This window comes from Cibotium barometz, chromosome 42 (genome assembly GCF_041138505.1).
Source record: "Cibotium barometz isolate CiBa-2024 chromosome 42, ASM4113850v1, whole genome shotgun sequence".
Lineage (NCBI taxonomy): Eukaryota > Viridiplantae > Streptophyta > Polypodiopsida > Cyatheales > Cibotiaceae > Cibotium > Cibotium barometz.
In genome coordinates, this window is record NC_141087.1 from 40192007 (window position 1) to 40217625 (window position 25619).

General features: G+C 38.6%; 1 protein-coding gene across 2 annotated transcripts; it reads right to left on the reverse strand.

Annotated features, from left to right (window-relative positions):
- Positions 1 to 16873: 16873 nt before the first annotated feature.
- On the reverse strand, positions 16874 to 19176 carry LOC147614470 (tubulin alpha-1 chain). 2 transcript variants are annotated; one of them, XM_086780467.1, is made up of 5 exons: positions 18888 to 19035; positions 18636 to 18798; positions 18258 to 18492; positions 17799 to 18169; positions 16874 to 17651 (listed from the first exon to the last, which is right to left on the reverse strand). In XM_086780467.1, the coding sequence occupies exons 3-5, from the start codon at positions 18478 to 18480 to the stop codon at positions 16995 to 16997; spliced, it is 1251 nt and encodes a 416-aa protein (XP_086636593.1). In that variant the 5' UTR covers positions 18481 to 18492; positions 18636 to 18798; positions 18888 to 19035; the 3' UTR covers positions 16874 to 16994. The 2 variants fall into 2 exon arrangements, with proteins under 2 accessions (XP_086636593.1, XP_086636592.1); XM_086780466.1 differs by lacking the exon at positions 18636 to 18798 and having other exon boundaries at positions 18888 to 19176.
- Positions 19177 to 25619: the final 6443 nt, after the last annotated feature.

Below are 25619 nucleotides of genomic sequence, written 5' to 3' on the forward strand. Positions count from 1 at the left end.
CGGCCGCGCACATATACGAGCCATCGAACAGCTGATAGTACCTTCAGCAGAGCTACGTTCCGGACGAGCCTGTGCTTCCAGAATCTCAACATTGTCCCTGCACATACACTTCCATCAAAGCCCTATGCTTGATTGCCGCATCCACGACGCCCACACCGAGTCAATAGGTGCTCCCATGACTTTACCACAACATGAACAACACTCATGTACACATGTACAAGTTGAGTTTGAAGTTCCCAAAAAACTACACACACCGCGCGGGTGAGGCCCCGAGTGTGCAGGACCCCCGCCCCGTGCGGGAGGTTGACACCGCTTCCGCCCGCCGACAGGAGCCCCGGAGTGGGTAGGCGAGGACCTCACAATCTTCATGATCTGCAGCATTCTTTGAGTATACCAAGATATCATCAAAGAAGACAAGAACAAAATCATCCATAAGAATATCCTGCATAAGATGATTAAATGTCATCGGGGCATTAGTCAATCCAAATGGCATGACTATGAACTCATAATGCCCATAGTGAGTATTGAATGCTGTCTTTGGGATGCCCTGCTCCTTGATTCTGATTTGGTACTGATCTGGTAGTACCCGGATTTGAGATGGGTCTCACTTAACTGATCCAAAAGTTCATCAATCCTAGGAAAAGGATACGTATTCTTAATTTTTAATTGATTCAATCCTCTGTAGTCAATACAGAGTCTTAATGTTCCATCTTTCTTCTCATGAAGCATTTCTCTAATCCAAAAGTAATCTTTATGCTTCTCTAATTAGAGGCCAAAATAATGGCTTTTTAATGCCTTTATGATATTTATTTCATAGAGAATTTATGAATCAACCCATAATTGGATAATGATCCGATTAGTGGTCATTCTAATCATATTAATAATATTAAACTTCATTCTCTCAATTAAATTGAGAATTATCAGTCATAGCAGCAGAGCTATGGCAAAATTTCTATAAAATAAACACATAAAACATTTTCATTCATAATATGAAAAGAGGACTTCCTACCATATTCTAGGAATTATCATCCTAGATTAATTAAATGATTCTCATTGTAATCACATGAAGAAATTTATTTTTATGATTATGCATAATTAGTAAATTAGAAAAAAGAGGAATTTTTGATAATTTATTTTTATATTAAAAGAGTAATCCCCAAGGCATTGGAAATCCATGTATTCTAATGATTTAGAGAATAAAATTGGAATGCTAAAATAATGTATAATTTATGAAAGATTTTAGTTAAATTTATCTTTTTGTATAGATAAACTTTTACGATGAAAGAGGAATTCCCACCATATTGAAATTCGAATATTTAAATAAGGGAAGTATAATTCCTAGTGCAAAGGAATTAATGAAGATTTTTATTTAATTTTTAAAGAAAATATAGTTAAATTTATCTTTCTTGCCATATTGGAATCTAATTAATTAAATGAAGAAAGTGTAATTCCTAGTGCAAAGTAATTAATGGATATTTTTATTTAAATTTTAAGAGAAAAAATTAATTAAATTTATCTTTTTGCATAGATAAGTTTAAACGATAAAAGAAGAATTCCTACTATAATAGAATTCAAATGTTTAGATGAGAAAAGTGGAATTTTTAGCTTAAAGAAATTAATGGTTATTTTTATGTAACTTTAAGAAGAATTTAAATAGATTTAATTTAGGGAAAAGAGGAATTCCCACGATAATGGGATTACACTCATTGAAATGAGAAAAAGAAGGATTTCAAGTTGTCAAAAAAATAGGTATTGATATTTTAGTTAAAAGATGAATTTCCATGATAATAGAGAAAAGATGGATTTGAATTAAATTCTAATGTCAAAAGATGAATTTCCATCATGATTCTACCTAATGAATTAAGGTTGAGAATTTATGTGAGAAAAAGAAAATCTTGGATAATTGAATTGAAAAAATCACTAAATGGATATTTACCCAAAATCTAGATGTTTAGTTGAAAGGAATCCTGGTAGAACTAAACGGAATGAGTTTAGTTAGATTACGTGAGGTCAGATAGTAAACCTAATTGTCCTTCTCTCAAACTAAATCCAAAGAATAGACTACCGGAACTAATCTAGGTTTTCCCTGACCAATCTCACCAAGAATCTAGCTGGATAAATGGATAAAATGACGGGTAGATTACCCTCATGAGAGATCAAGGATCCTCATTATGAAACTGGGAATTATTGGAAAAAGGGTCTTTGGAACCGATCTCAAATTGGAATCTCACTTGCATTGGAAACTCTGTTTTTCATTCAAAGGCAAGAATGTTGGAGGAAGCATTTGGCATCAGTCCTCCCCAATCAGGGTCCCCAGCGCCAAAATCAGGGTAACCCTAGAAGAGTGCCAGCTCAGCCTGCAACCTCCATGCAAAGCAATCTCCAAACTCCCTCCCAGAATTGGAATAACCAGAGAGAGAGAGTTCCGCCTCAGACTGCAGCAGCCAAAGCAGTCATCATAGCCGAGGAAGTGGAGGAAGAGAAAGGACAGATCTATGCAGCAATTGAGCATCAGGGGAATAACCATCAATTCTCAGCCCTCCAGACTCTAGCAGAGTACCAAGGTAAGAAATTCAAGCTTTTGATCGATTCAGGCAGTACTCATTCTTTTATTTTCCCACCAAGATGTCTGCGTAAATTAGTCCTAAATCAAAAATCAGGGAAACCTATGCAAGTGGAATTAGCCAGTGGGGAGATTCTTTTCACTCACCTTGAGACTGGCCTTATTTAGTTTAGCTTAGATGGGAACGTAATAGAGTGCCAGTTCAGAGTCCTTCCCCTGGTGGGAATATATGACGGAATCCTTGGAATGGATTGGCTCCATAAGAATCAGGCTGACATTCATTGTCACAAAGGAACCATCTCTTTCCTTGACCTTCATGGGAATAAAGTTCAAGGAATTAGAATTTCCGGATCCCCAATGCTACAATTAGTCAAGGAATTGGAATTTTCGGATCCCCAATGCTACAATTAGTCAAGGCTTCCAAATTATTAAAAGGGCTCAGAAAGAGGCAAGCTGTGTATGTCGTTAAAATGAATCTAGTAGACATAAAATGCAAGGCTAAATAACCAGAGAGGTTAAGTGAGTATGCAGATGTGTTTTCTGAAGAGCTGACTGAGATGCCTCCATCTCGTGAAGTAGATCATGAGAGCAAATTAACCCCTGGAGCTCAGCCACAGTAGCCCAGCGTGCATACAAAATGCCAGTCCCTGAAGCCATAGAACTTAAGGAGCAGTTAAGACAACTGTTCGAATAGGGATTCGTCAGACCCAGTGTCTCACCTTGGGGTGCACCCATTCTCTTTCAAAAGAAGAAAGATGGAACGTTAAGACTCTGTATTGACTACAGAGGACTGAATCAATTAAAAATTAAGAATAAGTATCCTATTCCTAGGATTGATGAACTTTTGGATCGGTTGAGTGGTACCCAAATGTTTACAAAGATAGATCTCAAATCCGGGTACTACCAAATCAGAATCAAGGAGCAAGACATCCCAAAGACAGCATTCATCAATACTCGCTATGGGCATTATGAGTTCACAGTCATGCCGTTTGGATTGACTAATTCCCTGGCAACATTCAATCGTCTTATGCAAGATATTCTCAAAGAATACTTGGATGATTTTTTTCTTGTCTTCTTTGTTGATGATATCTTAGTATACTCGAAGAATGTTGCAGACCATGAAGATCATGTGCGTAAAGTCCTGGAAATCCTAAGGAAACACCAACTCTTTGCAAAGAAGAGCAAGTGTTTCTTCTCTGTTGACCAGGTGGAATACTTGGGATTCATGGGATTTCTCCTGACCTCGCAAAGATCCAAGTAGTAGTTGAATGGCTAGAACCCAAGTCAGTAAAGGAAGTCAGAGGATTCCTAGGGTTAATCGGATGGTATAGGATCTTTATACCTAGGTATGCTCAGATAGCATTCCCTTTAACTAACCTTCTCAAGAAAAGTACACTTTTTCAGTGGACTGCAATGTGTCAGAGTGACTTTGACAAGCTCAAGACAGCCTTAGTAACCAACCCTGTCCTTAAATTACCAGATTTTACTAAACCCTTTGAGGTAGTTACTACTGATGCCAGTGGATTTGCCTTAGGCAGTGCTCTAATGCAGGAAGGTCATACAGTGGCCTATGAATCCAAAAAACTCAGAACACATGAGAGGAATTATGCCGTCCATGACTTGGAGTTACTCTCAGTAGTGTATGCTCTGAAGTTGTGAATACATTATCTTTTGGGACAAGGATTCACCTTGATGACAGATCATCAAAGTCTGAAGTGGATCTTCAGCCAAAGGGATCTCAACATGCGTCAAAGGAGATGGATGCAGACCCTGTAGGAACATATGAAGTGGGAATGCATCAGTATGGACTTTGTCACTGGATTATCTTCAGTGCAATCAGGTTACAACTCCATTTTTGTGGTAGTTGACAAGCTAACCAAAGTTGCCCATCTGATTCTAGTGAAAGAAACATACTCTGTAGTGGATGTTGCCAGAGTATTTCTTAAGGAGATCTTCAGATTGCATGGTTTACCCAGGAGGATAGTAAGTGACTGAGATCCCAAATTCACATCGAAATTTTGGACTGCATTCTTTAAAGCAGTAGGAACTTTCTTGGATCTCAGCATAGCCTACCACCCCGAAATAGATGACCAGATGGAAATGGTGAATCAAGTAATTGAATATATCCTTCAGTCATGCTACAGCAGCCAGGGAACCCAAGAAGTGGTTGTCATTTGCATCTGGTCGAATTTGCTTACAATGCTTCTTATCATCGGAGCATTGGGATGAGTCCTTTCAAAGATTTGTATGGACAATATTGCCTTACACCGTTGACTTGGTCTGACCCATTGATCAGAGTCGAAATGTCCAGACAAATTCTTGATGACATGGACCAGCATATGCAATCAATCCGTAACGATATAAAGGCAGCCCAAGACAGGCAAAAGCAGTATGCAGATAAAAAGAGATCTGAGAGAGAGTTTGAAGAATCAGATATGGTCTTCATTCGAGTATGACCAAAAAGAAGTTCCTTATCCTTAGGGAAGTACAAGAAGCTCTCTCCCAGATACTGTGGGCCATATGTTATCATAAAGAAAGTGGGCGATCTAGCCTACAAACTTCTTCTCCCTCCCCATCTCAAGGTACATGATGTATTCCATGTCAGTTTGCTTAAGAAGTATGTATCTAGCCCGAATCACGTGCTTGATGATGAGCAATTGATCTCTCCGACTCAAGGCCAGATGGTACTCCAACCTGAGGAAATCCTTGACATTCGGGAGAAGATTCTCAGGAGCAAAGTCCTCAAAGAATTCTTAGTAAAGTGGAAGTTCTTTCCTCTAGAAGACGCCACCTGGGAGAAAGAAGAAGAGTTGGCGAAGGATTACCCTCACTTTGCAAGATGAGGACATCTCGCGTTTTTCAAGTGGGAGAGGATGTAAGATTTCTCCTCAGCCTGAATATCAAATAAGCCTCTACTTCAATCCCTTGTAATCATTCTATGATTCTGAATACAAGAAAATATCATTTTTTCTTGTTTTGCCTAGTGAGATAAAAAAATTCTAGAGAGTGGTAAATCAAAATTGGGATATTTTTGGATAAATAATTTCTTCAAATATCAAAAAAATGTTTTTGTGAAACAGAAAATCAAAATAGATTTTCCAAGGTGCAATTGGAATTAATTAAAATTGATTCAGAAGACCTTAGCCTAAGGGTCCAGATTTTTGAAAAAAAATTTGATTATGGTCCAATTAAGGTTCCTATGGACCAATAAGATTAATGCAAGTGTTGGGAGAAGATAAATCCAAAGAATAAAAGAAAATACCCAAAAATGAGTAAATGCCCACATAAGATGAAGAGTTGACCAAGTACTAGGTTTATTAGTTAAAAATTATGGTGTATTAATAAAAAATGAGATATTTTGGTGTAATCATTCATTTTTGACACATGTGCAAGGAAAAGGGAGACCTTCAAGGAGGTGCCTATTTCACATGCTTGGATGAGTTTAAAACTCAAAAATAATAGGATATTTTTATCTCTCCTCTCTCCTAAATCAAACCAAATCAAAAAGGGAGCCAAACTGGTCCAAAACTTGTCCAAATTCAGCCAAACTGAAGCTGGAAAATTCTAGAACTCATTTGGACTCAGTTAGTGGCCTCCCTCTCCTATGAATAAACCCTCATTCCTTTGTATTATTATCTGTGAACTAAATTATGCCGGTATTACTCTAAACTAAGCTTATATTCTATTATCCTCTAAAAACCTCTACAAAATTGAAGAGATTGGAGCTTTTCTCTCTCTTCAATCTTCCTTGGTGACTCCTACGACATACCAAAGCAATTGATTGGTTGGGGGCCTCTACAATGACTAAAGAATCAAGCATTTTAGGAGGTAAAGAGTGGATTATGGTCTTTTTTCTATAATTTCTAAATGTTTCTTTCTTCTCAACCCCTCTCAAGCTTGAGAAGCTTTAATTTGAATGGATTTTGAAAATTATTGAAATGCTTTAATGTATTGTAATAAAGAAACACATAAATTTTCATTTATGTTTAATTTTAATGGTTTTCAAGCATTTCTCTCTCTCCTCCCAAAGAAAGGTCATTCCTATAACCTATTCTCAATCCAAATGAAGCTTCTCATGAAGCATTTCTCTAATCCAAAAGTAAATTTTATGCTTGAAAAATTGGAGGCCAAAATAATGGCTTTTTAATGCTTTTATGATATTTATTTCATAGAGAAATTATGAACCAACCCATAATTGGATAATGATCCAATTAGTGGTCATTCTAATCATATTAATAATATTAAACTTCATTCTCTCAATGAAATTGAGAATTATCAGTAATAGCAGGCGGAGCTATGGCAAAATTTCTATAAAATAAACACATAAAACATTTTCATTCATAATATGAAAAGAGGACTCCCTACCATATTCTAGGAATTATCATCCTAGATTAATTGAATGATTCTCATTGTAATCACATGAAGAAATTCATTTTATGATTACGCATCATTAGTAAATTAGAAAGAAGAAGAATTTTTGATAATTTATTTTTATGTTAAAAGAGTAATCCCCAAGACATTGGAAATCCATGTATTCCAATGATTTAGAGAATAAAATTGGAATGCTAAAATAATGTATAATTTATGAAAGATTTTAGTTAAATTTATCTTTTTGTATAGATAAACTTTTATGATGAAAGAGGAATTTCCCCCATATTGAAATTCAAATATTTAAATAAGGGAAGTATAATTCCTAGTGCAAAGAAATTAATGAAGATTTTTATTTAATTTTTAAAGAAAATATAGTTAAATTTATCTTCTTGTATAGATAAATTTTTATGATGAAAGAGGAATTCCCGCCATATTGGAATCCAATTAATTAAATGAAGAAAGTGTAATTCCTAGTGCAAAGTAATTAATGGAGATTTTTATTTAAATTTTAAGAGAAAAAATTAATTAAATTTATCTTTTTGCATAGATAAGTTTAAACAATAAAAGAGGAATTCCTACTATATTGGAATTCAAATGTTTAGATGAGAAAAGTGGAATTTTTAGCTTAAAGGAATTAATGGTTATTTTTATGTAATTTTTAAGAAGAATTTTAATAGATTTAATTTAGGGAAAAGAGGAATTCCCATGATAATGGGATTGCACTCATTGAAATGAGAAAAAGAAGGATTTCAAGTTTATTCAAAAAAATAGGTATTAATATTTTAGTTAAAAGATGAATTTCCATGATAATTGAGAAAAGATGGATTTGAATTAAATTCTAATGTCAAAAGATGAATTTCCATCATAATTCTACCTAATGAATTAAGGTTGAGAATTTATGTGGGAAAAAGAAAATCTTGGATAATTGAATTGGAAAAATCACTAAATGGATATTTACCCAAAATCTAGATGTTTAGTTGAAAGGAATCTTGGTAGAACTAAACTGAATGAATTTAGTTAGACTACGTGAGGTCGGATAGTAAACCTAATTGTCCTTCTCTCGAACTAAATTAGACAAAAACTTCGTGACCAATTCCAGTTACTATATCCAAAGAATAGACTACAAGAACTAATCTAGTTTTTCCCTCACCAATCTCACCAAGAATCTAGTTGGATAAATGGGTAAAATGACGGGTAGATTACCCTCATGAGAGATCAAGGATCCTCACTATGAAACTGGGAATTATTGGAAAAAGGGTCTTTGGAACCAATCTCAAACTGGAATCTCACTTGCATTGGAAACTCTGTTTTTCATTCAAGGGACTGTTTTATGCCAAAATGCTGGAGGAAGCATTTGGCTTATGTTTTTCTAAAGGAGGTTCGTTTGGAACAGCTGGGGGGGAGTTGTCAAGGGACGTCGCCCGCGGGCAAAGCCTGCCGAGGTCTTGACCAGCCTCAGTCCGGTTAAAATGGTGCGCTTCCGGTAGGATGGGCTAGGGCCGACGAAGCGGTCCCTGAGTGAAGTGCTAGGACATCTAAGGAGGATCCTAGAGGGTTTTGACCAGGCGATGCACGGGCTCGCGGTTGCTAGGACACCCAGGCGTACGTCGAGGAAGATATCTGATGGATAAGAAAAAGTTTTTTGGAACAAAAATTTGATACTGGATCTCGTTGGTTGGCCAGCTGGTCTTCAACGAAGAGTTCAGATGATGCATTTTTGTAATACAATGGACTTGGAATTCAAGAAAATGATGATCGAAAATATTATGATTTTATTCAAGGATTCTCTTAAAGCCAATTGAATCTGTTATAAATGGCAATTTCATATTGGGTGTGTATGTGGTATGCCTATTTGATTTTTGTATGAATCGCCGGCTAGGGGGCCTGGGAACTCTTTTCCTCGGTACCCAAGCAAAAACCCAATCAAATCTTTATAAAGGAATCCCACCAATTCAGTGGTCGGGTGGTTGGCTAACCCATGGGCCGGATGGGGTTAGGCTGGATATCGGAGGATTCCTGAGAGAAACAACTAGATACGATTAGTTATGTTAATCAGTTTAAATCCTGAGAAAACCTTGTTCTGTGGGAAGGGATCATCGGCTGTGCCTCGGAATTCCATGGACCAAGTGCAAGTCTCTTCTTGATCTGACCATGTGACTTCAGGCTTGGTCAGATCAGTTTAATTTAGTCAAGACTTGACTCGTTAGAGTAATCTCTTAGTTAAAAGATTTTTCACCTTCCTGGCAGAATCGCCCGTATTTTCCAGGCGAGGGGTCTTCCGGGCTCGGCCTCGGAGGGACCGTCCCCCCGGGCTAGCCTCTCATCCCAAAGGTGAGGCCCCGAGTGTGCAGGACCCCTGCCCCCCACGTGGGAGGCTGACACCGCTTCCGCCGACGGCGGCGGGCAGGAGCCCCGGAGCGAGCGGGCGGGAACCTCACAATCTTCATGATCTGCAGCATTCTTTGAGTATACCAAGATATCCTCAAAGAAGACAAGAACAAAATCATTTAAGTATTCTCTAAGAATATCCTGCATAAGACGATTAAATATTGTCGGGGCATTAGTCAATCCAAATGGCATGACTGTGAACTCATAATGCCCATAGTTTAAAGATAGCTGAATCTGTGAAAAAGGCAATTTCATATTGGGTGTGTAAGTGGTGTGACTGGCATTAAATTTGCATGAATATCTAGCTAGGGGGCCTAGGAACTCTTTTCCCTAGTACCCAGGACAAAACCTAACCAAATTTCTAATTGGATCCCATGGATCCGTAAAATGAGACTCAATTCTGTTATGGTACGATAGATGAAGTAAATCTCGGATAGTAATTGTTCTATGGAAAAAGAATCAACGGATGTGCCTCTCGATGGGGAAAAAAGCATTGGTTTCTATGATCCAAGTGCAAGTTTCTTCCTTGATCTGACCATGTGACTCACAGGTTCGGTCGAATCAGTTTGGTCGGTAATGACCCTGACTACGTTAGAGTACAAATATCCTGGAGGAATCGCCTGTACTTTCCGGTAGGGGGAAGTTTTTTCGGGTTCGATTTTTGAAGAACCAAGGGATTAGTCTCTTGTCCGGATATCCATGGTGGGCGAGGCCCCGAGTGAGGAATCCTGCCCCGCGCAAGAAGTGCTACTTCCGCTGCTAGCACCCCCCGAATCCGTTGCGCGGAGCGCGGAGGGGGCAGGGATCTTTCAGCTACTGGTATCAAAGCGAATTGGCTAAAGTGGATCAACTGAAAAGCCAAAAATGTCAAAAATTTGTAAAGTAACAGTAAAAGGTTGTAATTGTGTGATAAAATTCATACAAATTGATATTCAGAATGAAGATTCATAAAATTGAAAGTGGGTCTTCAGATGAAGTACCCTTGACTTGGTTGAGGCCTAGTCATGATGGTATTTACCTTATAATTCTAAGGACTGTGACTACCCGTATATACTGAGGGTATAACTGCAGCTCTTTACTGGTAGTATATACAAGTAAATCTAAGACCTTGAAATTATAAGTAAAAATGCTATCCAGATGATAAATTCAAATGTGGTTGATATGATTTTAAAACTCTGGTTGAGAATTGATGAGTTGATTTGGATTCTGATTGAAAAATGATTATTCCTGAATTTTGGTTGAAAAGCGATAAGTTGAGCAAAGCCACAATGAGGATGAATGGGACGAGTCCCTGTGATGATGCTCGTAAGTGGAATGATGATAATGACTTCAGCAAATCACTATGAGATTAGTGGATTGTGCTGTCAGATTGCTATTGTTAACACTTGACCCGGTGGATCAAGTTAAGGGATGACAAATTAAAACCTGCATAACTGAAACTTCCATGGAGGAATGTTTAGATGGAATTTTTGGTCTGATGGACCATTATTGTGTTAAGAATATGAATGATATGTTCTGAATAAATTGTTATCTGATAATGAGTTCTATATAAGGGATCTTTATCCCATGATTCTTTGACCAATCTAAAAGAACCCCAGAATCAGTTGGATCTAATGTCAGATTTGAATTGTAAATAAAAGGACTTAACAAGAATTTTTATATTGATAGGATCATGGATCGAGGCGTCGTGGTAGGAATGATAACCCCCAACTAGATGAGGAAGAGCTCGACTTGGATGTTCGTAAAACTCTTCATAGATCGTAGCCTGGACCTTTCAAGGGTGAAGGAAAAAACTTGGGCGAGACTGTGGAGACGTGGATCGAAGCAATGGAAGAGTACTTCGATGTCACCGGGTATAATGAGAAGAGCAAAATGGCTCTTGCAAGGTTGAAGATAGTAGAAACAGCCAGAGTAGCATGGAGAAACCACTGCGAGACAAACCGTGTGGATCGAAACACTCAGACATGGAATGATCTCAAAATTTACCTAAGGAAGAGGTTCTGTCCTCCCAGCTTTTTGGAAACAAAGATGAACGAATTCTTAGAGTTAACCCAGGGGAGAAGAACTATTAAAGTATATCACCAAGCGTTCGCTCTCCTCCTCAAATACTCGCCACCGCTGGATGAAGGACAACTGATGGCTAGGTTCATTCGGGGACTGAACGAACCTTTGAATATCCTAGTGAAGAATGCCAAGCCAGTTTCCATGGTCGAAGCAGTGCGGGTGGTGAAGGATTTCGCCAAGGGCTTTGATGTCAAGATTCTGCCGAAGCCAGCACCATCACCTTTCAAAGGGTTTTTAGCTCCAGAAGGTGATTCCAACCTTCCACCATCTAAGAGATATAAGGGTTAAGCCCAGGATATGGGAAGTTCCAAAATGGAAGAAATGTCCTTTTCTCGGAACTCAATCCCTTGGAATTCAACTTCATAAGTTTCACCCTTGAAAAAGGGAGTGAAATGCTATAACTGTCAAGGATTTGGACATCGCAGTATGGATTGCCCAACTCCTTTTGGAACAAGGTTTTTAGGGTGGGAAAATCAGGGATGAAGATTCCATACTCCAGCTCCTTCCTTCCAAAGTAATCAAGTTTCTTTCGGCCAAAATCAGAGAAATTCCAAAGGCAGACCCTCTAACCAACCCGCAGTTTTAATCCAAAGTAATGCAAGACCTCCACCTCAAAATAGGGGAAGTCAAAGAGAGATGTTCCCAAATCGGCCATCCACTTCCAAGGGAGTAATGCTGGACGTGATTGAAAAAGAACAAGAAGATGAAAGAGATCATACTCCACCTACGAGATGAGGACATCTCGCGTTTTTTAAGTGGGGTAGGATGTAAGATTCCTCCCTCCAGCTTTTGAGGTGTGCAGGTGTAAGAACCTCCCCATCTGATCTTGTAATTATTTTCCTCTTTGAAATAAAAGAAAGATTCTATTTTACCCTGTTTTGGCCTAGAGAGAGGTAATCCAAAATTGAATATAAAAATCCTCCTAGCGTCTAAAATGGTTTTCCCTGAAACAAAAATTCAAAAAAAACTTCCCAATGTGCATTTGGAATTAATGAAAAAGAAGTATAAAGGACCTTAGCCTAAGGGTCTAGATTTTTAGAAATTTTTGGATTATGGTCCAATTAAGGTTCCTATGGGCCAATTGGATCAATTAAGGTTCCTATGGGCCAATTGGATCAATCCAAGTGTGGGGAGGAGATAAATCTAATTTATAAAAGAAAAACCCCCCAAAAATGAGTAAATGCTCACATAAGATGAAGAGTTGACTAAGGACAAGGTTTATTAGTTAAAAAAAACTGAGTATTACTAAAAAAATGAGATATTTTGGGTATAATGATTCAATTTTGACACCTTGGTAAGGAGAAGGGAGCTCTTCAAGGAGGTGCCTATTTCACTTGTGTGGTGGAGTTTTAAACTCAAAAATATTGTGATATTTTTATCTCTCCAAGATCAAACCAAATCAAAAGGGAGCCAAACTAGGTCCAAATCTTGTCCAAATTCAGCCAAACTGAACCTAGAAAATTCTAGAAACTAGTTGGACTTGGTTAGAGGCATCCCTCACCTATAAATAGATCCTTAGTACTCTGTAAAAAAATATGAGAACTATACCATGCCAGTATTATACTAAAATAATGATATTTTCTATTATCCTCTAAAAATCCTCTACAAATTGAAGAGATTGGAGCTTCTCTCTCTCTTCAATCTTCCTTGGTGACTCCAACATCATACCAAACCAATTGATTGGTTGGGGGCCTCTACTATGATCAAAGAATCAAGTAATTTAGGAGGTAAAGTGTGGATTATTGTCATCTTTTTCTTAAATCTCCAAATGTTTCTCTTCTCAACCCCTCTCAAGATTGAGAAGCATTAATTTGAATGGCTTTTGAATACTATTGAAGTTATTTAATGTATTGTAATAAAGAAATACATAAATTTCTAATTATGCTTAATTTATAATAATTTTTAAGCATTTCTCTCTCTCCCCAAAATAATGGTCATTCCTATGACCTATTCTCAATTCAAATGAAGCTTCTCATGAAGCATTTCTCTAATCTAAAAGTAATTTCTATGCTTGTCTAATTGGAGGCCAAAATAATAGCTTTTTAGTACTTTTATGCTATTTAATTTATGGTAAAATTAAAGAATCAAACCATAACTGGATAATGATCCAATTAGTGGTTATTCTAATCACATGAGTAATACTAAACTTTATTCTTTCAAATTTATTGAGAATTATCAGTAATAGCAGCGGAGCTATGATAAAAATTTTAAAAAATAAACACATAAATCATTTTCATTTATATTATGAAAAGAGGACTTCCTACCATATTCTAGGATTAATCATCCTATATTAATTGAATGATTCTCATTATAATCATGGAAATTTTGATTTTTATGTTTATGAATAAATAGTAATTAGCAAAGAGAAATTTCTAGTAATTCATTTTTAATGTTAAAAGATGAATTCCTATGACATTCAGAATTCCATCATTGAGATGGAAAAAGAGAAATTCGTAGCATATTGAAACTAATGAGTATTTTAATTAAATTCAAAGATAAAATTTAGATAATTTTATTTTATCTATGAGAAATATTTAAATATTAAAAGAGAAATTCCTATGACATTTGGAATTCCATCATTGAGATGGGAAAAGAGAAATTCCTAGCATATTGAAATTAATGAGTATTTTAATTAAATTCAAAGATAAAATTTAGATAAATTTATTTTATCTATGAGAAATATTTAAATGTTAAAAGAGGAATTCCTATGATATTTGGAATTCCATCATTGAGATGGAAAAAGAGAAATTCCTAGCATATTGGAATTAATGAGTATTTTAATTAAATTCAAAGATAAAATTTAGATAAATTTATTTTACCTATGAGAAATATTTAAATGTTAAAAGAGGAATTCCTATGACATTTGGAATTCCATCATTTAGATGGAAAAAGAGAAATTCTTGGCATATTGAATTTATGGGTATTTTATTTTAAATGAAATTACTTTATAAGAAATAATGGATGAATAAAAGAGGAATACCCATGACATTGGAATGCAATTAATTAAATGCAAAAAGAGAAATTCCCATGGTATTTGAGATCCAAGAAATTAAATGGAAAGAAAAGGAAATTTTAGTATAATTTAATTTATGATTACTTATCAAAAGTGAAAATATGGGTAGAATTGATTTCTATAAATCCCATGAATTTTTCTATTCCAAAAGAGGAATATTGAATATAATTCATTTGAGAAATTGAGAATGAATATGGAACTAATCGTCGAGAAAAAGAACCTTTAATTAGGCCAAGCAATTGGCAAAAATTTAGAAAAAGTCCCATTATCGTCGGGATCTACCTAGAAAATGCTACTAAATGGGAATAGCATGTGATAGGATGTGATAAGATGAAAATAGGATATGATAAGATGTGATGTAATGAGAATGGATGTGGATGTGTATGTGGAAAAATGGATGTGGATGTGTATGTGGAAAAATGGATGTGGACGTGTATGTGGAAGAATGGATATGGATGTGTATGTGGAAGAATGGATGTAGAAGTGTATGTGGAAAAATGGATGTGGATGTGTATGTGGAAGAATGGATGTGGAAGTGTATGTGGAAGTGTATGTGGTGGAAGTGTATGTGGAAGAATGGATGTGGATGTGTATGTGGAAGAATGGCTGTGGAAGTGTATGTGGAAGAATGGATGTGGATGTGTATGTGGAAGTATGAACTTGGATGTGTATGTGGAAGAATGGATGTGGATGTGTGGATGTGTACATGGAAGAATGGATATGGATGTGTATGTGGAAGAATGCATGCGAATGTGTATGTGGAAGAATGCATGCGGATGTGTATGTGGAAAAATGGATGCGGATGTGTATGTGGAAGAATGAAGAATGGATGTGGAAGTGTATGTGGATGTGTATGTGGAAGAATGGATGTGGATGTGTATGTGAAAGGATGTGATGTCGATGTGAGTGAATGGATGAGATGTAATGTGATGTGAATCAGGATGTGAGTAAATGAGATGTGATGTCATATGAATCGGATGTAAATGAATGATATGGGATGTGAATGGATGGGATGTGATATAATGTGAATCGGGATACGAATGAATGAGATGAGATGTGAAATGAATGTGATGAGGTGTGATGTAAATTAAAATAGATGTGAATGAATGGGGTGTGACGGGATGGGAATATGGGTTGATGCGAGTGGATGAGATGTGATGAGGGTAAATGACAAAAGATGTGATGAGATGAAAAATGATGTGATGAGAATAGGAATACACATGAATTGGATATGGATTAAGTAATTTGGGTAGATGTGGAACAATGTGAAACACGAGAGTTCATTATAGAAGCTGTATTTATGACCTATTTTTAAATGACTGTTTTATGTCAAGAATGCTGGGGAAGCATTTTGACCGTCTTGAGAATGAGGTTGTGGAGACCTAGCTGATAAAGTTCAAACAGCTGACGGAGAGTCAACGGAGGACATCTCGCATAGCAAGGTCGGCGGATGTCTTGACGAACCTCGGTTCAATTTAAATGGTGAGCTTCCGGTACGGTGGATGAGGGACCAAGGAAGCGGCCTATGAGTGAAGCGCTAGGTGACCTGCGAAGGATCCTAGAGGGTGCTGACCATACGGTGCTCGGTCATCGAAGATACCCACACGTGCGTCGTGGAAGATATTGGAACAAGGAGTAAGAGTTGTTTTCTGAATTCGAGCATGGATCTAATTGATTGACCTTGCTGGTCCTCAATGGAAGAGTCCATGACTCTTTTATATGGATCCGTTAGAACGTCTTGCTGATCTTCAACGGAGATTCCATTTTTGATATGTGAATATATTGCCGGTTACTATATGAGCTAGGAACTATCGAAAAGGCCCCTGAGTGGACAGGTGGTGAGAGTTCTGGTTTTGCCAATGATGCCATATATTTAGTAAAGAGGGAAAGCTCAATTGCACAATGGAAGAGTATACTTACATTATGAGAAATTATCTTATATACATGGTCATAAGTGTGCACACACACTTAAACTGTAGCCAGGCAAGTGCCCAAAGCTTTTATTTGGCCTATTGTTGCTTATACATTGCTTCATCTTATAATACATTGATGCATTGCAACACTAGGGAGCACATCCTGGCTCACTGCCATATGCTCTTGGAACGAAAAATGCTAGTAATTATCTATCGAACCATTATGAACCCTCTTCTTAGTTTGAGATTTTGACACCATTGTTTCATGGCTTGTTTGTACATGAGTTTGGTGTATCTATCCTTGATATTTGATATAGATTACTTATGCTTTGGTATACAATTGGGTGTGGCAACCTTGTTAACCATAAAATGGGTTTAACATGTTGTTCTTGACATATGATTTTCAACTTACACACATCCCCACCCCTACCCAAGACTACAAGACTACACAAGACACATCAGAGACACTCTTCATGTTTGTTTGTAGCAATATTAAACTTCGTGTAGAGCAAATTAAACTTAGTATAGCGCAATATAAAACAAGGTGAATAGGGATCTTGCTAGGCGGTAAGAAAAGGCAACTCATATAACATTTCATGGAAGTATTGGAAAAAAACAAGGGGCAACCTTGAGCATTAGCACGTATGTACATGGAGACTGGTTCTTGGTGTGCAGTCATCAATTAATACTCCTCGCCTTCATCGCCATCATCGCCTTCTGCAGACTCGGCGCCCACTTCCTCGTAATCCTTCTCGAGAGCGGCTAGGTCCTCGCGGGCCTCAGAGAACTCTCCCTCTTCCATCCCTTCGCCCACGTACCAGTGCACGAAGGCGCGCTTGGCGTACATAAGGTCGAACTTGTGGTCAATCCGGGAGAAGACCTCGGCCACGCTTGTGGAGTTGGAGATCATGCACACAGCCCTCTGCACCTTGGCCAGGTCTCCGCCCGGTACCACAGTGGGGGGTTGGTAGTTGATGCCACACTTGAACCCCGTCGGACACCAGTCCACAAACTGTATCGTCCTCTTCGTCTTGATGGTGGCCACGGCCGCATTCACATCCTTGGGCACCACGTCCCCCCTGTACATCAGACAGCACGCCATGTACTTCCCGTGCCGAGGGTCGCACTTTGCCATCATCGATGCTGGCTCGAAGGCACTGTTCGTGATCTCTGCGACTGAGAGCTGCTCGTGATAGGCCTTCTCGGCGGAGATTACCGGGGCATAGGAAGAGAGCATGAAGTGAATCCTCGGATACGGCACCAGATTTGTCTGAAACTCAGTCACATCCACGTTCAGAGCGCCGTCGAAACGCAGCGAAGCTGTCAGGGAAGAGATGACCTGCGTTACGAAGAGGTCCGTTAGAAAGAGAATCAATAATGCAAACGGTGAAGGGCATCATCGGAAAAAAACGCCCGAACGATCAAAGAAGCTTGAGGGAAACAGAAAAAACTGCAATTTGATGGAAACTCGAGGGAAATTGGTGACCTGAGAAACAAGCCTGTTGAGATTCGTGTATGTCGGACGCTCAATATCCAAAGAGCGGCGGCATATGTCGTAAATCGCCTCGTTATCAAGCAGAACGGCAACGTCCGTGTGCTCTAGCAGAGAATGGGTGGACAGCACACTGTTGTAGGGCTCAACGACGGAGGTGGAGACTTGTGGCGAAGGGTACACTGTGAAGCCGAGCTTCGATTTCTTGCCGTAATCGACAGAAAGCCTTTCGAGAAGGAGAGACCCGAGGCCAGAACCGGTACCTCCACCGACGGCATGGAAGACGAGAAACCCCTGCAAGCCAGTGCAGTTGTCTGCAAGCTTCCTGATGCGATCGAGGCAGAGATCAACGATTTCCTTGCCAACTGCAAAAGGGGGGAAACAAGTAGAGCTTGATTACACAGGAAGGTACAGAAAGGGAGCATAGAAGAAATCCGTGATGAACTCACTCACTGGTGTAGTGGCCGCGGGCGAAGTTGTTCGCAGCGTCTTCTTTGCCGCTAATGAGCTGCTCTGGGTGGAAGAGCTGGCGGTAGGTTCCCGTCCTCACCTCGTCGATCACAGTCGGCTCCAGATCCAGAAACACAGCTCGCGGCACATGCTTCCCCGCACCAGTCTCGCTGAAGAACGTGTTGAAGGCATCGTCCCCGCCTCCCACCGTCTTGTCACTCGGCATCTGGCCATCCGGCTGGGCACGCAGAAAAAAGGAAGCTTCCATTAGAAATCAGAGCGATTCTGTGCGCAATTCTGGAAACGTCATCACCAAATCTCTGTACTGCTGTCCCTAATCTGCTACAAGTCGCCAATTTCCCCTAATTTGCTACAGCTCACCTAATCTCTGTGCTGCTGGATTATTGAAGGTGTAGCAAAGTAGGGAAGTTGTAGCAGATTACGAAACCAGATTAAGGAAGTAGACAATTTGGGAGTCCACAGAGATTGATTTCTGAGGTTCCTGAAGCAAGCAACACAGAGCTCCTAGAGGAATGCAATGCTTCTATGGATAGAACACGGCATGCTACGTTAGTTTCTGTTGCAGAGAATTGCTATGGAGATTGGCAAGCCGGGGAGAGAAACAGTTTATACCTGAATCCCGTGTTCGAGGCAGTAAAGCTCCCAGCAAGCATTACCGACCTGGATGCCGGCCTGGCCAATGTGGATGGAGATACACTCTCTCATCGTGAAAGGAAAAGCAGAGAGATAAGCTGAAGCTTCAGAAGGGCAGCAGTGACGCAGTGGTACACGGATCGTCGCTTGGAGGAGGACGGGGGCATTTTAAAGGGTGATGAGCTTGTCGTAACGGCACCGTTCTAACCACCGGTCGCCTGACGGTGGCTTTTGAATCCAAGTCGTTAGCCCAACGGTTTTTAGTCCCTCTTCACACAAGGGCCAACTTCCAAGGCTAACCCCTTGTGGAACATAATTGCAATAATGCACATTCAAACGACCACATGATGCTATAAAATGAACCTGATAGAGAGAAAACATTTTCTCATGATGGGGCCCGGGTTCGATGCCTATGAACTACACCGTGGAGGTAGCTTGTGTGAGCCGATGGATTATTCCACCTTCCCAACACAAACGCCAAAACCATTCAATGCAGCCTCTCCCCACCACTAGTGCTCGAAACAAAAGTTTTTTTCAACCCTTAAAATTAAAGGCAATGCTAAAATCTAACTGGGATTTAGACCTAAAAATCTCTAAAAACCACACTAATTTTGGGATTTATAACTAAAACATGTAAATTTCATCCCTTAAAATTAAAGACAATGTCAAATTCCAACCAAGATTTTTAAATTTCAATCGAAAAAATTATAGTACAAATCAGGTTATGTGAGCACTGCTCTCCCCACCATTGAGCTTTCTAACGATGCCACGATTGAAGAAAATGCACAAGGTTGCAGTGTAATCGATTTTGCTCAACCCAATTCCTTTGATATATAACTACAAATGTAAAAAGTTGAGCAGTTTTCTTCAAAATATAGCCAAATTCTAACAAATTCAACTGGTGAAAAAAAACACCACATGCTTGTTTTCCTCTAAAATATAGCCAAATTCTAACAAATTCAGTTGGTGAAAAAAAACACCAAATGCTAGTTTTCATCGAGCATTGTTTGTGAGAATCACAGAGTCTAGTTGTAATAAAGATGTAATGAATGCATTTAGCCAAGCTGACATGGCCCCATGGGAAAATGGCCTAGACAAGTGTTGGAAAAACACTATTTTCCGAAGTACTAAAAAGTGTATGAATCATAAGGTTACTCTTGCAAGGCATTATCACATCAAAGATAGCTTCTAGATTTAGCACTTTTTCTTCATTTTTTGCGTGCGTTTTCCTTGCAAAATGTTTAATGAGCTTCTAGATATAATCTTTTTTTTTAATAATTCATTTGCTTCTTACTCTTAATAGGCTGAAAATATCCAACATGAATACATGGCTTAAAAGATTTACATGCATGCCCAATGTGCATATAAGGCTTAAGAACTTCAAATTTACAGACATAAAAAGTTCATAAGAGATTATAAGTGTTTATTACTTACCTTGCTCATCGTAAAACCTAAGTTACAATACTTTGATTTAAACCATTGAAAGTTTAGCAGATTTTAATCTATCAAACTTTTGTGAGTGGGGGGACAGTCTTTACATCCATGGCATGTTAAACTACTGAACATTTTATAAAGCTTCTAACTACCTCTTGTAAAATAATTTACTCGTTTATTATATATAAGTATAAGATAAGACTTCAAGTTTTGAAAACCACGACTCACTAGAACAAGTATTTTCAAGTTGAAGTATTTTATCAATTATCTTTATGTAATAGCCATTTATGTGGTAGTGATGTGTGGGTGTAGGTTAATAATGGACTACAATACTTTTTCCCTCCTTAAAAGGTCTTTGCTCCAGTATTTTCTCAATAATGTTTATGTTATAACTATTTATATGGCAAATATGTGTGGGCATAGACTAGTAATAGACGGGGATATTGTTTTCCCTCCTTAGGAGGTCTTTTATCCCACACTCTTATGAGTGTTAAGTGAACTTATCATGTCACTTCACTTATGCTTCACTCTTATCAGTGCTAAGTGAACTTATCATGTCACTTCACTTATACTTCACTCTTAAGAGTGTAAGAATGTACACACTCTTATGACTGTGTATAAGTGAACTTATCATATCACTTTACTTGTACTTCACTCATTCTCATCAATCTACTTTAAGTGTTATGCTTCTCTCTCTCTCTCTCTCTCTCTCTCTCTCTCTCTCTCTCTCTCTCTCTCTCTCTCTCTCTCTCTCGCTACCTTTGTCTCCACTCCAACAACTTGTATCAGAATAGGTTCTCTTGGCCCTCAACCCCTTATCATCACCTCCTCGAGTTGCTCTTCTGATTATCTTAGATTGATCTATCCTCTAAAGTAGAGAAGGTAAAATTAGTGTCAAAGCAAGTTCTCTTGGCCCTCGCCCCCTCATCTCATCACCTCCTTGAGCTGCTCTTCTGATTTTCTCATATGGAGCTATCCTCTTAGATGGAGAAGGTATACCCTCTACACAAGTACATTGGTCATGTGAATATATAGTGATTGAAGTCTATGTAGGCCCAAAATATTGTTACATGTTTTTGTCAAAGTTGACAGTATGCACACGCATGCCAGCTCGGTAAGTAGGCCAAACATGCTCTCCCGCATGAAAAGCATGTCAGCTTGGTAAGTAGGCCAAACATACTCTCCCATATGAAAAATATGTCAGCTTTGTAAGTAGGCCAAACATGCTTTCCTACATCAAAAGCATGTCAGAGGCCATTGGATATTATACATTTGAATGTATGGGAACCCACCACGACTACAACAATTACAAGCTGGAAGTTGGGAAGCCCTTGCACCATAAAAAGAGTGCAGGAACTAGCCAATGTCGTGGGGCCTTGCCTCACCGCACTTAGGAGCATAAAACAGCTCAAATTGAGAGGTTAATCTACCATAACCTAGCCTACAATTGCATAAACAAGATGTGTCACTCACCTTGTTTATTACTTTTCTTGTGCTCGGATTCTTGTAGGATATCTTGTTGCTACGTAGCCACACTCCAAGCTCCACTCCAACGCCGCCCACCGCACTCCAATGGAAGCTCGACTCTCCTCTCTCACTCAATCACACACACTCACTCGCTCACACACATGCAAACAAGAACACAAGGGCTCAAACAAGCAAGAGGCAAGCAAGAAAGTAATAGCATAGAAGAGGAGAGGAAGAGAACTCTATTGAATTAGCATAAAAGAATGAATGGTGAGTATACACAATGACCCTTATCTTGGTCCATAGCCTTCACACCTTGGGTGGCCATACTTAAAAAATAGGTCCATGGCTATCCACGATCGCCTAAGCTTATGAAAACATCTAATCTAAGAATACAATCTCCATTATGAATCTCGTGGTATGCCTTTCATAGACAAGCGGTGTGATCGCACATGTAAAATATACAATGTCCGATGAAGGTAACATGACACTGGGTGTCCGATGAAGGTTAACATGACCCCCTTCTTGATGCAAATTTCATCCTCGGAATATGTCAATGAAGATTAGCGAGGTTGTTGCTAGATGTATGAAATGTCAAAGGTCTTGGAAGGTCTGTAAGGCAACACGAAACCACGAGTAAGGTACATTTAAGCAAAATGCAAACACCAATCAAACAGTGAGGAATGATATTTACCGACTGGTCAAATTTTCTAGTTAAGACAAGGGTAATATTAAGACTGGTCCAAATTCGATCTAAGCTAAGAGGGAGCAAAAAGCATGCATCGGGTTATGACCTTAGTCTCGCCACACTATCACGTGGTGAGACCATCTCTAGCTATTATCTAGCCTCCTAAATGGAACTGCACTGATTTTTATCAATGCTCGTTTTGATTTCCAAAAATATACAAGTAGGGCACCACCACCCTGCACAGAGACCCAAGCAATGGTCCAGATACCTCATGTAAGAGTATCTAAGAACCGCTAAGTACCTCCACAATGATGTTTTTTTTAAGGCCCTTTATTGATAGATTTGTAGCCACATGGTCCCATCCCGTGGAAATCAAGGCTACAATCTCAAGGCTCCTGTTATTTACAAGTATATATATTTTATCATATTTGTGATGAATTAATAATTATACAAAATATGTTTAATTTAATTTGTGCAGGATTCAACTTAATGAAATGTGAAAGTGGGCACAAGATCAATGTATAGGTGTAAATGTGCACAAAGTCATTTTATTTAACAAGACCCACTAGCAATTTTATTTGGGCAAAGGTTTTTATATGTACAAACCTTAGGAGATTTTACATGGTTAAAAATGTGTAAAGCAATATCCCAAAAGTGGGAGAAGGAAGCCCAACTTGTACGCTCATCTATAATTAGCTCTTTGGGCTATTTTTATTAATAAAATTCTCAAAATACTCATGTCGTGGAGAAGTGGAGCTAGACGGCATGGGGGGAGAGATTGCACCCAATCTTGTCTTAACGGTGATATTATTTTCCTTCCTTTGCTTTTGTGTTATGCTATGTTAATTTATTTCAATTTAATTCAAGTTTTTGTTTTAATTTTTGATATATTTTATGAGTTTTTAATTATTTCTTCAAGAAGATTAAAGGGTCCCCTGACAATGGTATCAGAGCTTTGGTTTAATTTAATCTTCTTTAAGGCGATCAAAAACTTGTGGACAAAGAGGTGAAAGAGACAAAAACAGAGGTGATTTTGGTAATTTTTTTGAATTTAAATTGAAGAAGAACACGTTTATGGATTTATGTTTATGTATGGTTGAAAGAAGGCTTGTTTTTTACCATTGGGTAACCAATCCCCATCAATCTATTGTCCAAAGAGTAAAACTAGGTGGAAAACCATTAGTGGGTTTTCCAAAACCACAAAACCACCTTCCTCATTTGGATATTGTTTTTGCTCTCCAAATGGTCCACATGCGATATATTAGCGTATATGGGCTTACCATATTGCCCTTGTACACTGATGTAGCCCATGTAGAACATTTGGAAAGCATTTTTTCTCTCCAAATGGCCCAAATGTGCTACATTAGTATATATGGCTTACGATAAGCCCATACGTTCTAATGTAGCTCATGTGCGCTTTATGGTAAGCCCACATGTGCTATTGTAACAGTGCATATAGAAATTACCATATTTCTCATATGCACTAATGTAGTGCATGTAGGCCATATAGAGAGCGATTTTGCTCTCCAAATGGCCCACATGCGCTACATTAGCGTATATAGGCTTAGGGTAAGCCCATATGTGCTAATGTAGCTCATGTGGGCTTTATGGTAAGCCGACATATGCTAATGTAGCACATATGGGCTTACCATATTGCCCATATGCGCTAATGTAGTGGGTGTAAGCATGTTAACGTTTACTAAATAACATATCCATGGACATTGCTTGCTAGCATATGGTATTTGTCTTTCTATTTATTTAACCAGGTGTCTTTTGAAAAAGAGTTTTTTTTTAACGAGATGTTTTTTAATACAATTTAAAAAATAACCCTCAACACCTACTCCCATGTCTTCCCTCCCACTCTCCCTCTCTCTAACAAACACCTGCAAGAAAGTCCTCTCTCTCTCTCTCTCTCTCTCTCTCTCTCTCTCTCTCTCTCTCTCTCTCTCTCCAAAACGTGGACATTACATGCAAGATTACAAGGCTAATTGTTGAGGACAACAAAGGTGCATTCTCAATAGTGAATGGAAGAAGTAGTGATGGAAGGGTTGATTTGTTGATACACACAAATATTTTGGTGGACACACACACTCAGAACGCCTTGTTTCATTCTTCCTCTCACTTTCGTCTCTCTCTCTCTCTCTCTCTCTCTCTCTCTCTCTCTCTCTCTCTCTCTCTCTCTCTCTCTCTCTCTCTCTCCCCAAACGTGGACATTAGTAGAGGCAAGATTACAGGGCTGATTGTTGAGGACAACAGAGGTGCATTCCCAATAGTGATGGAAGAAGGTAAATTTTTGTATTATGATTGCAATGTTCATGGAAGAAGATGGTACATGCTACATTTTTGTATTGTTACCAAGTCACTTGACTAGATTGTAAAGCTCACTTTCACTAATTGTAGGATTTTAAAGACATGAAGATTCAACCAATCATGCCCTTTGGGAGAAACAACTTGAATCACGTGCCATCATCACGGAGTATGAGGCCAAAAAGAAGAGAGAATAGAGGGAACAAAGCAAGCGCAAGAGCGAGACTAACTTGATGGAGATTGATGAATCAATAAAGCAGCAAATCATCTTTGAGACAATAAAGTTCTTTAATGACAGGACCCAAAGCATGGAAAAGAAACTAAAGTGTGAAATCTTCAATCGAATTCTACAACACCCTGCAGTGCTAGGATTACGAGATCAATCATCTAGAGAGGAGCTGCAAGTGCAAGCGGATCTAGTAGCCAATGTGCGCAACACATTGGCGATTGTTAAGCAGCCAACAAACAAAGAAGAGTTGTTCTTAAAGAAAAGTACTTTGACCATGCTAATGAACTCAACTGAAGATATGCCCATTGCTAAGGTGCAAGGGTTTTGCAGGTTTCCAAGCCATCCTTGTACAAGGCAAGGTCTCGTGTCCAAGCCACTTCAAAAGATGGTAATGGGTTATTCTCATTGGTTCCATGTTGGAAGCATCAACGTGGTAGTACCATAACTGAAGAATTAAAAAAAACTAGTTTACTCATTTTGAGAATCTGAGTCACCTGTTTCTCCCAACAATAAGAAGGATGTTTATAGAAAAAGATTAGAAAAGAAAAGTTACATCAAACACCCAGTCCATCTACTCAATGAGCCG

Bases quoted from the DNA above. Each gene is read 5' to 3' on its own strand.
- LOC147614470 (XM_086780466.1), bottom strand. From the start codon at position 18,980: ATGAGAGAGTGTATCTCCATCCACATTGGCCAGGCCGGCATCCAGGTC. The intron at 18,170-18,257 runs GTGAGTGAGTTC...CCCCTTTTGCAG, and splicing joins CGCCCGCGGCCACTACACCA to TTGGCAAGGAAATCGTTGAT. The intron at 17,652-17,798 runs GTCACCAATTTC...TTCGTAACGCAG, and splicing joins TCAACAGGCTTGTTTCTCAG to GTCATCTCTTCCCTGACAGC.